Source organism: Varanus komodoensis, unplaced genomic scaffold (genome assembly GCF_004798865.1).
Source record: "Varanus komodoensis strain SLA01 unplaced genomic scaffold, ASM479886v1 scaffold37, whole genome shotgun sequence".
Lineage (NCBI taxonomy): Eukaryota > Metazoa > Chordata > Lepidosauria > Squamata > Varanidae > Varanus > Varanus komodoensis.
In genome coordinates this window covers 3,591,724-3,605,262 of record NW_025335889.1, presented here as the reverse complement: position 1 = coordinate 3,605,262, position 13,539 = coordinate 3,591,724, and the positions used below count along the sequence as shown (strand labels likewise).

Below are 13,539 nucleotides of genomic sequence, written 5' to 3'. Positions count from 1 at the left end.
ACAGATACCTCTGCAAACTTTGCTTAATTTTGGGGTGTGAAAAAGTGCTGTATCTGCAGCTGCCAATCATAGAAAATTGTTGCATAAACACAGAAATAATATTTACAACATTTATTTGGAATTTAGCTTTGACAGATCAGTTTCAAAAATAGGAATTTTAATCCCAGCTTTAAAATGTTGACACCCACATTCCCAGAGCTTTTCTTGTGCCTTATAATCCCAAATACTCTAATTCTTGCATTCGACTAGAAAATGCATATGGACAGTAGCATTCACATTTTCAATTCCAGTATCTCTCCCATCCCTGCTAGACACACACACACACCCTCTTTTCAAAAGTCATGGGGTTCTCATTCTATAAACAGTCATGTCTATTAAGCAAACAAAAACATCCTGCTTTCTTTGCCCATTATTTGATTTTGATTTGATTTTGCCCACATAAGGATTGGGATCAGTTATTACCTGTAAAGTTACTTCTATGAATTGGTCTGCTGAAATCACTCACTCAAAACAATGGTGATTATATAGTGCAGCTTTGGATGTAGCACACTAGAGAAAAAACAGCAAGCTAGGTTCTCAAAAACTTTCCCCAAAGCTCCCCCTAGTGGTCTTTTAACCCCCCCCCCCCCCCGAAAGAGAGTGAGCGCAACTGCTTGTATAAAAGTGCAGTTTTTAAAAACTGATCTATTGGCACAGGACTGCTGCAGATATCCTTGACTTCGTCTTTTAGGTAGCTATTAAGCCAGGACTGAGAAGAATAATTTGTTTAACTAATATAGGGGAAATTAGCCTTGCTGCATTCTATTCTAAACTTTTACAGTGACTTTTCTTGTTTGTCTTGTACCTTAAAAAGATACTTCAGAAACTCCATTCAAGTTTTGGCAGGTATTTTTTACTCAAACAATGACAAGCCTTAATCTCCAGAGAAATAGGAATGATGGGGCATACAGTGCCTTGTAGAAAATTCCCTGCCCTTGAAATTTCCAAATTTTGCTGTCTTACAAACTGGAACTGAAATGGATTTAATTGACATACTACTTGATTTACACATGATACTCAACATTGTGAAGGTGCAAAGTATTTGCACAAAAATCAACAAACTTGCACTTGTTGGTTGCATAAGTGTTCATTGAAACACCTTTTGCAGCAGTTACAGTGGTGAATCTTCTTAAGTCTGTTAGCTTTGACATCTGCGTTCTGCATGTTAGCCCATTATTTCTGGCAAAATCGCTACAATACTGTCAGGATGGACAGGGACCATTGGCAAACAGCAGCTTTCAAGCTTTGCCCTAGATTCTCAACCAAACTGAGATCTGAGCTTTGATTGGGTCATTCCAGATCTTGTCTGTAAACTGCTCCGGTGTTACACTTTGGCTGTGTGTTTAGCAACCTTGTCCTGCTGGAAGGTGAATCTCTGCCCCAATCCTTGGTCCCTTGCAGACTGAGCGTGTTCTTTTAGAATTGCCCTGTATTTGACTTCATTCAACTTGCCCCCCCAAAATTAGCAGTTTCCCAGTCGCCGTAAAGGGAAAACATGTTCACTATATGCTTCCACTGCCATGCTTCACCACGGGGATGGTGCTTTCAGGGCAACAAGCACTGTTGTCTTTGTACCATGCATAGGTTTCTGCAATAAGTTTAATTTTGACCTCATCAGTCCCAAGAACATTTTTATGCATGCCTTCTGTGTCACCCAAATGGCTTTTTGCCACTTCTAATTGAGCTTGGATATGAGTTTGTTCCAGCAATGGCTTTTTCTTATCCTTCTTCTGTAAAACCAGCTTTATGGAACTTTGGATGATAGTTGTACTGTGGATTGTTTCCGCCATCTCAGCTGCAGATTCAGCTTCAGTTACCATTGGCCTCTTGATTCCTTTTCTGACAAAGACCTTGTCAGAAGTGCCTTCCTAACTCTAGTCACTGAGTTTTGGTGGACGGCTTTCTCTAAGCAAACTTGTGCTTGAACATTATTCTTTCCATTTTGTAGTGATGGTGCTCTGGGGAATACTCATAGTTTGGAATATTTTTAGCTCAGCCCTGACTAGTTCTTCTAAACTTTATTCCGAAATTGTTTTGATAGCTCATTGGTTTTTATCATGCTCTTTGTTTGGATTTGCACTCCAACAATTGGGACATTCCAGAAACAGGTGTATTTTATCTGAGCGACAGAATTGCTCATGGGTGGGTACCATTCAACTACAAAGTGTGACTTCAGCAGGTAGCATGTTGCACCAGATCTCATTCAGGCATACGTAGCATAGCACAGGGCCTGAATACTCATGTAAATAATAGTCAACACCATGAAGCTGCAAAATCTCTTGTATACATCCAGTGGTAACAATGCCAATTGAATCAATTTCAATTCAAGATTGTTAACAGGAAAAAAAGTGAAAAGTCAAACTGAATGAACTTTTCTGTAAAACACTGTATATTTTCATTTTATTGTGCCTAGAATCAGACCCTCTTAAAGTGATCTGGAATACCATGATTTCAACATCGTATTTGCTCTCAAAGCAATGATTCAGCGAGTACATAGTTTTGGGATTTATATGTACATTGTAGGGGATACTAGTCATATCTGGGGACAATTTTTACCCCAGGAGTCTGCAATCAAAATAAGAATGGCTTCAACTATTAGCAAGTACAGGTAATTTAATCCTTCCTGAAGCTGTGCAAAATAAGAATATCTACAGTGCTAGACCCATTTTTCCCCTCAACATTACATTTAGAGCAGGCACTTCGTGACACTGTCCTAAAGAACAAATTGGTAGGACTACTCATGTGTACAGAATGTGAGCTGGGCATTCCAGTTACTCCACTTTGTGGGATGAGCTAATCAAATCCTTCACAAAATTTAAGTCTGCACCCATTTTTGAGGTGCAAGAATACAACACCAACATCTAAGGGATGGTACACTGATGTATCACTTATTGACTAGAGCTTGAAACAGTACACATGTAAATGAACCAGCAGAGATAAAGCTTTCATACCACTCACAACCATCACAATGCTCCAAAATGGAACCAATCAATACACTAGGCTACAAGACAGCAAGGGTGCAATCCACAGGGAATTTTTCCTGCCCAATTTCAATGAAAATGCAGTGACTGCCCCTGCTTTTCAGCAGTTTCCACTTCTTTCAATGGGATGCACATGCTAGTTTTCTGGGGAATTGTGTACAAAATATTGCAAAATCAAGTGATCTACATGCATGTCAACCATGAACACCAAACTTGTAGTACAGGGTGCGGCAAAAATACCTCCCACATTTTAAACTTTCACCTATGTGTTGCTAATGAACTTATGCAAGTGCCAATGATGTCTTCATTTAGCTAATGACTTCCCTTTTTTTCATATACCCACATCTAGCAATATGGTTTGGACTGGTGCACAGCGTGCTTTTGCTGTAGAAACGTTTTTGAAGAATGGTGAATCTGTAATTGCAACACAGAGAACTTTTTGAACTCATTACATGTTAGGTCGGAATGCTGTATTGGATAGAAAAACAATACTGCTATGGGTTGCAAATTTCAGAGCCACAGGTTCAGCACTTAAAAGAAAGCCACCTGGAAGACCTCGAAGCGCTCGAACTCCAGAAAGTGTTCAAGCTGTGAGACTTTCTGTTACTCAGTCTCCTACACGTTCAACTCGTAAACATGCTTCTGCCTTGGGATTGTCTGACCCTATTTTTTTGAGGAGAGAAACCACTCGGTTACAGTAACATCTGACCGGTACGTGGAGATGCTGCAGAAATTTCTGGAACCAAAAGTAAATGACCTTCGCAATCAGGATGTGTGGTTTCAGCAAGATGGAGCCACTGCGCACACAGCAAGATCATCAATGGAAGCTCTGAGGGAAATGTTTCCAAGACGTTTGATTTCCTTACGCGGTGACATTGAATGGCCTGCACACTCGCCCGATCTCAACCCGTGATTTTTTTCTCTGGCGTTACTTGAAAACAGAGGTCAACAAACATCGACCAGGTATCATTGAAGAATTAAAGGATGCTATTCGTCAAAAGATTGCAGAAATACCACCTGGAATGACTCTTCGAGTAATGGAAAACTTCAAAAATCGTCTATAACAGTGTATAGTGAATAGAGGCCACCATTTGGAGGATGTAATTTTTAAAACCAATTTTAAAACCAAATGAATAAAAACTGTAACCCTTTGTTTAAACAATAGTGAAATTGATTTTTAATAAATGTTGTTTCATTTTCCTTTTTTTAACCTTTAAAATGTGGGAGGTATTTCTGTCACACCCTGTATTTCCTTACTAGTTCACTTTTGTGCTACTTGGGTGACAAGTTCCTACACAAATTATTGCTTTTCATTTTTCCATTAGCATCTTTCCTTAGTTCAAAGGAACAATAGGAGGCTGTTCCACATTTTTCATTCAAATTGGATTCTTCAAATGCCTACAAAAAGATAACGGGTTTCTTTGAAGGCCAGGGTTAACATCCTATAGCCACAAAGGGTGTTCTGACCCTGCCTTCTGCCAAATTCTTCTCACCAGTATACTCTACTCCTTCCCCCAGAAATCTTTATGCAGATCTGCAGGAAATGAAGGATTTGTACCAGGATCACTGATGTGTGCATGTACATAGGTGTGTGTTTTTAGATGTGATATACACGTGAGGCCTACAACCCCATGTCAGCATCACATACAATCCTCAGAGCCAGAAAGCTTGTATACCCCAGCCCTAGACTGAGAATAATTCTCTGCCCTGCAGCTACTTGCTCTTCTATATGAAAGCACACAGTTGGTTGTAGATGCTCATTCTATGTAGGTTATCCAGTGGGACACCTGGCTGCTAAACTGTACTACTTCAGAAACAAACTTCCAAATCAATAGCAAGAACACAAACTTTAATTAACAATAGCATCAATCCTCCACCTAAAAAAAGAAGTTACCAAAGAGATATGAATTATAGCCACAGCTCTCCCTTTGGCCTAATTTTAAGCTTGTGCAACACATTTAACCTGAATTCCTTATTTTCTAAATTAAGAGTGTTAACTCTGCTACTTTTGAAGGTGCTTATAGAAGTGAAAATGGAGGCAGACCTCTCAAGCTGCAAATGGCTTACAAGACCACAATGGTAAAGAGGCTAAATTTGTGAAGCATGTGCAGCTGACCTTGTATAAAGTATCAGATAGTTTGGAAACATCCATCTACTTGGAAAATTATTAGAAGATTCTTAGGTGCTTGCTTACCCAAAAAGGTGTTTTAAGACAGCATCTACACCAGTTCTTTTGCTGTATTCAGGCTCCCTCGCAAGTTCAGTATAAGAATAATTTTAAATGAGCATAAAAGGCTCTGATAAGGAAGGCAGAGTGGATAAATGGCTGGAAGGAGGTACAGGACAAGATTTCAAATCAGTCAATACGAAGCTTCATTCCTCTATGAAGTAGAGGTATGCCATTCTTCTGCAAGAAAACTGAGGAATGGAACAGATAGTGACAGATTATGAAACTGTTCACCAAAAAAGCTTATGCCCAACTTGTCACTGAAATGCTGACCACAGCAAATTAAAAATTGGTATGAGGCAGGGTGGGTCCTCCCTAGACAAAAACTCCTAAGATATTAAAGGAGTTTCAGCCAAGTTATTGTGAGGGGGTTTGCACATCACTACTTATGCATATCATTTTTTAGTTTTCTGGTTCAAGATTGGATTCAAAGCATGTACCTCCCATAAAAACAGCTGTAAGGATGCATCACAACATCACTCATTAGAAGTGAGCTAACTAAAATATGATCAGCAATGTTAATGTAAATCAGCACAAGTGTTTGAGCCTTAATGATGTTCTAGTTCAGAAAGAATATTTAAAAAAAAATAGCTTTAAGAAACCTATTTAATGAAAACATTAGAATGGCCAGAGGAGAAGACGTTACCCAAGTATGTTTTTGAAATGTAGAAGGTAACGTAATGCATTTTTAAGACAGAGGGGTAGTGTCTCTTTTTTTCTTTATTTAAAAAACTACACTGTATGGAGCAAATAAACATTTGATCAAATACACAGCAATGACAACAGATACATTTCCAACTATGGCACTGAGGGAGTATCTCACTACCTGCACTGAATTTCCAAGTCATGATTCTCATGTCAAGTGTACATCATCTCTGCCATGTGGGACATTTTCTTGGGAATATATAAGTAATACTCCATGTACCCTGAAAGGTCTTCAATAGTCACATCATCCACAAACACTCGAGCTTGCTCAGAACAAGACCGGGCAGAGCCAGATGAACCTGTACCAGAAGGTGAGCGGTTTGGCAAAGATTGTGAACGCACTTCCAGGACTGCCTTTTCACATTCTGACAGGACACTTCGCAAACCAGAAAAGGAGTATGCGCCTATTGCTTGCCATGGTTTGCACCGACATTCTTTGTCCACACAAGAGCACTGCTTGCCATAACTCAGCTTGGAAAGTGAATGGAAATCTGAAGGTTGGTTAGGATCCAGGCTGGTTTGAAAGGTCAAAGAAAAAGCGTGGCAACTCCCTCCCAAATTCTCTGAAGGCTGCTCATTTGTGAAAGTGCTCTGTTCTTCTCCTCTGACTCTCCTGCAGCTGCTGCTTTCAAAGAGGGGGCACCTCTTTCCTCCTAAGTATGGCTCTTCTGTAACACCAGGGTCTGGACCGATTTTGTTCTTTGAAGCTTCTATTTGGCTTTTGTGTTTCAGCTGATTACTTGAAGATGATTTCATGCTGCAGTATGTAAACTTCGGAGGATGCAGGACTGGAGATTTGGAACGCCTGCGACGCTGTGGCCTTGTTGCCCCTCTCAGGGGTTTCCTTGTACATCTGTAATAGAGAGCCGCAAATATTAGCAGAAACTGATTCTTGAAAAAAATGTATTCCAAATTAGGAATAGTGTTGTCTGTCCTAAAATTATTTGCTCCACTTCTGTGGATGAAGCCATTGTACCTCATGGTTTATACTGATTTTCTTTTCCTGAGAAAGATCAGTATGCAGAACGGAGATTTTATGTGACACAACTGTAACTTAACTATAGGAAACTATTATAATTATCAGCCTTAAATGCAAGTTACACAAGCTACTGATGGTTTCCCACCAATCATTTATCAACTAAATCATTCTCATACAATACACTTGAGAAAGGCAGCAGCAAGAAGAGGATCGTGGTACATGCAAGCACTTACCAGGTTACCATTCTAGCCAATTACTGGTAACAAAAGAAGAGTTCAATTCAAGGAGAAGATCTTGAATGTGCAGTTGCTAATGATGTCTTACCCATGCCAAGTCTCTCTTGAACAGATAGTCTGATGCCTTCCACCATCACCAGCTGCTCGGACTTGAGCTCTCAGTCCCGTTCCTTCAGTCACAGCTTGAGATGATCTAAGAGGCAAATAACATATGAAAAAAGCTACAAAGGACCCAAAGGCAGATTTTCATGATATGGTGTACCTTATATTTATATGCTACGTGCTTAAAGCACCAAATATAATGAAATGATTCTCCCCACCACAACTCTATTGCTCATCTATAAACAAATGGGTGAGAAACATTATGTAGTCTTGTCTAACTGTCATGATGTAGTGAGTTGAAGGAAAAGCTCTGCCATTAAATAACTCTTTAGGTGACAAGTGTTCTAGTGTCACTAAAAAGACACTAAAAAGTCAAATACTGTACTCCAAGAAATTGCCATTGGTTCTTGTACAGGAAATTTTTGTCGTGCTCAGAAAGACTTCTTCTACTGTTGTTACTGATATTGCAAACAATTGATGATTATTAATATGGTGCCATCACCACAGAAATATAGGGTGAATTTACCTGGTTTCAAACAAATATTTGGAAACTGTCCAAAATGCTCTTCTAGTTTTTGATTACTACTTTCTATTGACAAAACATAAAAGCACTCAAGGGCTATACAATTTCTAAATTTATATGAAATACAAAGACTAATATTGCACGACCACAGAATATTCACACAAATAACCAACAAAAAGGAACAGAAATGGAAAAATTACTCTTTCCTCCTGATATTTTTACTGTCATGGAATATAAAGACACTAATATTCACTAAAGTGCACTAACTGATGCTGAAAACTACAGATTAAGGAAGCTGGGTTGCATGCCAATTCTAATCATATTATGAAAATGTGAGCGCCTGAAATCTACTCAACAGTTGGGTTTTTTGAGGATGGGATGGGGAAATAGAGGCATTTCTAAAAAAAAATCTTCCAAATGTTCTTGTATAGTTCAACATCCTCTTTTTTTACCCAATTTTGCCCCCGCCCCGAGCAAAAAAGCACCTGTTTTCTTAATGAGAAAAATGATAAATTGACATATAGCATCTCTTATACAACTGTTCAAATTACCAATAAGGGTATTGGGAGACACAATATCAATATATTCATTGTGAAGAACCATTAATAATCAGCAAATGCTTTTCTTCCCAGCTAGTTCCAAGCTACCAGAAAGGAGGCAATGTAATACTAGAAATACCAAGCACATAAGAGTAACTATGACACTGTCACCTACCCAGCTGGATCCACTCTCAGCTTTTTGAAAGCTGTTTGCAAGCTCTCTTCATCTCCTTCTTTAGCTTCTGATTCCATTTATATAATATTAGAGTATTACAGTGCCTGCCATATAGTGACTACTAATAAAAAAGAGAGATCAATTACATTAAGTTCATAGAGAGAACAAAAAGTACAATAAGACCACAGGAAATAAAACTCCACAATTGGAATTAAATATATTGTTTCATTTGCTATCATTGCTTACTATACATAAGTTGAACACATTTTAACTCATATTGATACTTCATATGAAAAGCCACCTTTTAGGAGCGAATTTCTGCTTTCTTAACAAAAGTGTCCCATGGTGAATTTCTATTGAATACTCATGTTATTCAGAGCACAATTTTTCTGCAGTATTTTGAAGCCTTTTACCATATTGGTTCATTTCCAGTCAACGGTAGTAGGAACTGAGTATATAGCATGCAGATACTACACAGATTGCCAATTCCTGTAGAACCATCTATTTAATAACAAAAAATGGCTAGAAAAATGCAGATGAACCAAATTGTGTGGCTATCAGAATTATTTCTTCCCACTCTGATTAGAAATATTTATATGTATGGAGAACAAAAACACGACAGTCTCAGTATTAGGAAATAAAGATTAAAGTTCATTAGACTGCTCTAATCAAAACACAAAGATTCTTACTAAATTTTGCTGACACTGGTATTTAGGTCACCATAGCACAATATTAATTTTCCTTGCTTAGCCTCCACCTTTAGGGATATCACCTTACAAAACAGTTTTATTTTGTTAAAAAAAACCAAGTAGGACAAATTTTATTATTTTATTTATTTAAACAATTGTTATGCTGCCCCATTCGCAAAAAGCCTCGGAGCGGCTTACAACAATAAACAAACATAAATAAACAGTTATATAATTAGAGTTAAAAAACCAGAAACATCTCGGCATGTACATAAAAACCCAATAAATACAATTCATAAATTAACAATTAAAATAACTTTTAAATAAAAAGGTCTTGGCCTGGCGCCGAAAAGCAAATAACGATGGCGCCAGGAGGACCTCTCTGGGGAGCGCATTCCATAGGTGGGGCGCCACCGCAGAGAAGACCCTCCTCCGGGTACTCACCCTAATATCTTTCACAGAGGGTTCCCAGAAAAGGGCATCTGCTGCCGATCTCAAGGGGCAGGAGGGCATATATGGATGCAAGCATTCCTTTAGATAACCAGGTCCCAAGCCGTTGAGGGCTTTATAGGTGATAATCAACACCTTGAATTGAGCCTAGACTTCAATGGGGAGCCAGTGAAGCTGACGGAGAACTGGGGTTATATAAGAACAACGCCGAGTCCCTGTCAGCAATCTGGCAGCTCTGTTTTGCACCAATTGAAGTATCCGGACCATCTTCAAGGGTAGCCCCACGTAGAGCGTGTTACAGAAGTCTAACTGGGAAGTTACCAGTGCATGTGTCACTGTCACCAGGCAATCATTCTCCAGGAAGGGACGCAGCTGATGGATCAGCCGAAGCTGAAGGAAAGTGCTCCTCGCCACCGCCGTCACCTGAGCTTCTAATGACAGCTCAGGGTCGAGGAGCACTCCCAAGCTGCGAACCTTGTCCCTAAGAGGGAGTGCAACCTCATTCAGGACAAGGTCCAGGTCCCCCACCCCGAAGCCCAAACCACCTACCAACAGGGCCTCTTTCTTGTCTGGATTGAGCTTCAGTTTATTGGCCCTCATCCAGCCCATTACTTCGGCCAGGCACTGGTTCAGTACAGCCACTGCCTCACCTGGATTGGTTGAAAACGAGAGGTAGAGCTGGGTATCATCAGCGTACTGATGATTCCGCAGCCCACACCTCCTAATGACCTCTCCCAGTGGTTTCATGTAGATGTTGAATAGCAAGGGGGACAAAATGGACCCCTGCAGAACTCCATGGCATAACTGCCATGGTGCAGAGCCATAGTCCCGCAGCACCACCTTCTGGAATCGGCCATTGAGACAGGAGCGGAACCACCACAGAGCAGTGCCCCCAACTCCCAATCCCGCTAGCCTATCCAGAAGGATCCCATGGTTGATGGTATCGAAAGCCGCTGAGAGGTCCAGGAGAACCAACAGGGATGCACTCCCCCTGTCTCTCTCCCTGCACAGGTAACGTAAATCACCACTGAAAATGGTTTTCTTGGTTTTCTTAAAACCATGCTGGCACATTTCCCTAGGCAGTGAATTCCATAAGGAGTGGAAAACCTTCTTCAGGCTGAAAACCTGTTCACATGTAGCTCCTATGCACATGTGTTTTTATGAGTGCATCCCAGAGATGAGCATGGCCAAAACTACCCTCTCTTTCTTCCTGTGTTTTCATTCTCTTTACCCTTCCTTTTCATTTTCTTCTCTGTGCAGTGAAATGCAAATGAACTAGTAAGGGAAAAGAGACTGATCTCAGATTTTTGCAGAACCGGCAGGATGTGGATTGGATACAGACTCCTGTTGGGTTAGAGGCTTCCTATGGTTGATCTAGGTGCTCCTGCAGAAGAGCCCCTATGTCTGGTAATCACCAAATAAATCTGAAAGATAGCCAGATCCCAAACTACTTAGAACTGTAAAGGTAATTGAAATAAAATATCTTTAAATTGATCCTGGAAACAGACTGGTAAAAATATGGTATAGGCATTATATGACCAGATGGGCTTGCTCCTACCAACATCCTGGATGACTGCATTTTGAACCAGCTGCTGAGCTCTCTCTAAGAACAGCCCCACTTAGAAAGCATTGCAGCAACCCAGTGTGGATATAACTGAGGCTAGGTCCTTGGTAGGTTCAGGAAGACTCTCAAGCTGCACACTTAATTCTTCAATTCCAGTTCATGACTACAGATAAATGTGCTCTCATGAGTGTTCCTATGTGGATGCAATCTTAGCTAAGCCTGAAATACACACAGGGTGTATTCTTCATGTGATTATTTTCATTTGGATGTGCTCCAAATGACTGCCATAAAGGGCAGCACTGAGACATCATGGGATTCAGAGCTTGCTTATGTCATATTAGAGGCATGGGAGAGAACAAAGCTCACTTGATCAGGAAGCTCCAACAAGGCACACTGAAACATACGCATGCAAAATAACACCCACACAATGCTTCTATAACAAGTTTACATGGCAATGAGACCACAAACAATTATATCTGAATCAGTATTTAGTTTTGTTAAGTGATTACCAATATAAGAACATACACATCTGGCTCCACTGCATAAACTTGTGGAAAAGCATGAAGATTAATTAATGACAAGATTTATCGAGCCCATCGTCTTACTTCTGCTTTGCTCTATCTACTTAGTTTTGACTCTCTGCCCTCTGGACAAAAATATAAAATAAGCACTCATTACAGTTTGCAACCAACTGAGAAACATGTTTGACCCAGGACTTGTAATAAACTTAGTAGTGCAAAGGATTTGCAGAATCTTACAGAAATACTAACACTTAAGATCTGTCGCAGAAGGACAATATTTGAGTTCTGCTGTACAGATACTCAAATTGAAATAATACTGACATAAGAAGCAAGTACAGAAGCAACAGTTGGACTTGAGTAAATGTTTGCAGGGTCAGTAAAGACAGATGATCAACTGAGAATTTATGCAAATCTTAGCAAACATGTGGCAGAAGAGGAATACAACATGCCATAATGAAACTGTTCATTTTTTAAATGCCCCCCTCCGAACCCTGTCTTTGTATTTGTCTAGGACAACATAATGTGCAATAAGCTTATTTCACCCATCTTTGCATTTATTTCTTCTATGGTCAATATTCTACCTAAATGCTACTCTCTTCTGTACATTTTGCTATGGACAATAGATCCATTACTGAGTCAGGGAGCAAATGACAAGTTCCTTAAGTGTGCAATTCTGTTCATATATTGATTTTTAAAAGTCTACCTTCCAGAATTCCCTGGCCAGCCATGCTAACCAGGGTATTCTGAGAGACATTGGGCTGTTTTTCTGTGTAAACATACACAGGATTGTGCCCAAAACCAAAGACCTTATACTCAATCACACTGACATAATTTACTCCAGAGCCATAGTCTGCTTTGTAAAATGCCTCTTACATAAACAGTTATTCAAGTAGTTATACCAATAACCATACTCACTTTTATGGGTCTATTGCAAATTTACAGATTACTTCTTTGGTTGCAAAAGACACACTGTTAGTTAACATCTGAATTACACTGCTACAAAATGATGTTTAATGATGGAGCTCAGATACCTATTAGCACCCTCTTAACTGCCTATTGGAATATGAAAGTATCAGATGTTGTTTTGATAGGGATTAGCCTCTCTTCATCCTCAACAAATAAGCCTCAGAAAAATAAGCGTTCTTCTCACAACCAATGTGTCGAGTCAAACCAATTTTTGGCAAATATACCTTTTCACTGATACAACACTATGTTATAAAATTTTGGGACTGTTTTGGGAGGCTGTATAACCAAAAAGCATTTGAGTCCACAGCACTTTTTGCACTTCTAAACACGGTATATTGAGGTAAGGGATTCATTTCGAAAACAAGGAACTGGGTGCTCCACCGCCTGTCCTATTTGCTTTAAACCAAAGACGTAATTACCGAGCAGGATTACGTAGCAGACAAGAATCCCCTTCGCACGAACAGCTGGTGTACGAAGTAACAGAAGAGGGACGAGGCCCGAATCTTACCTACCCCCTCCCACTCGGCACCTCTACCATGAGGCGAACGGAGAATATCCAAGCTCTCTTTGTAGTCCCACCAAAGAAACAAACAAACCAGACCCCCACCCGACAGCCTCCCTTCTGTCAGATTCCAATCATGGCCAAGGAAACAAAATGCTGCGTGTTTCGTCCCCAGCACACCACAAAAAACACCACTCACCCGATCCGTCAAGCGAGCCACTGCCGGAAGTGAACGAAAGAAACAACAGGAAGTGACGACATTGAGCGCGCATGCTCTCAAGCGCCGAGGGACTCTCCCGCACGTTGAGCTCCTACACAGAGAGTGCGGCTCAGGCATTCTGGGT

The 13,539-nt window shown here is 40.1% G+C and overlaps 1 protein-coding gene across 4 annotated transcripts; it reads right to left on the bottom strand.

Moving 5' to 3' along the window:
- Positions 1-2,405: 2,405 nt before the first annotated feature.
- LOC123028433 (oxidative stress-responsive serine-rich protein 1-like) lies at positions 2,406-13,513 on the bottom strand. Of its 4 annotated transcripts, none has more exons than XM_044440212.1 (4): positions 13,395-13,513; positions 8,507-8,627; positions 7,256-7,360; positions 2,406-6,805 (listed from the first exon to the last, which is right to left on the bottom strand). In XM_044440212.1, the coding sequence occupies exons 2-4, from the start codon at positions 8,581-8,583 to the stop codon at positions 6,106-6,108; spliced, it is 882 nt and encodes a 293-aa protein (XP_044296147.1). In that variant the 5' UTR covers positions 8,584-8,627; positions 13,395-13,513; the 3' UTR covers positions 2,406-6,105. The 4 variants fall into 4 exon arrangements, with proteins under 4 accessions (XP_044296147.1, XP_044296149.1, XP_044296148.1 ...); XM_044440214.1 differs by having other exon boundaries at positions 8,507-8,624; positions 13,395-13,483; XM_044440213.1 differs by lacking the exon at positions 13,395-13,513 and adding an exon at positions 13,113-13,379.
- Positions 13,514-13,539: the final 26 nt, after the last annotated feature.

Bases quoted from the DNA above. Each gene is read 5' to 3' on its own strand.
- LOC123028433 (XM_044440212.1), bottom strand. From the start codon at position 8,583: ATGGAATCAGAAGCTAAAGAAGGAGATGAAGAGAGCTTGCAAACAGCT. The intron at 7,361-8,506 runs GTAGGTGACAGT...TTTGCCTCTTAG, and splicing joins CTGAGAGTGGATCCAGCTGG to ATCATCTCAAGCTGTGACTG. The intron at 6,806-7,255 runs GTAAGACATCAT...TCTCTATTACAG, and splicing joins TCAAGAGAGACTTGGCATGG to ATGTACAAGGAAACCCCTGA.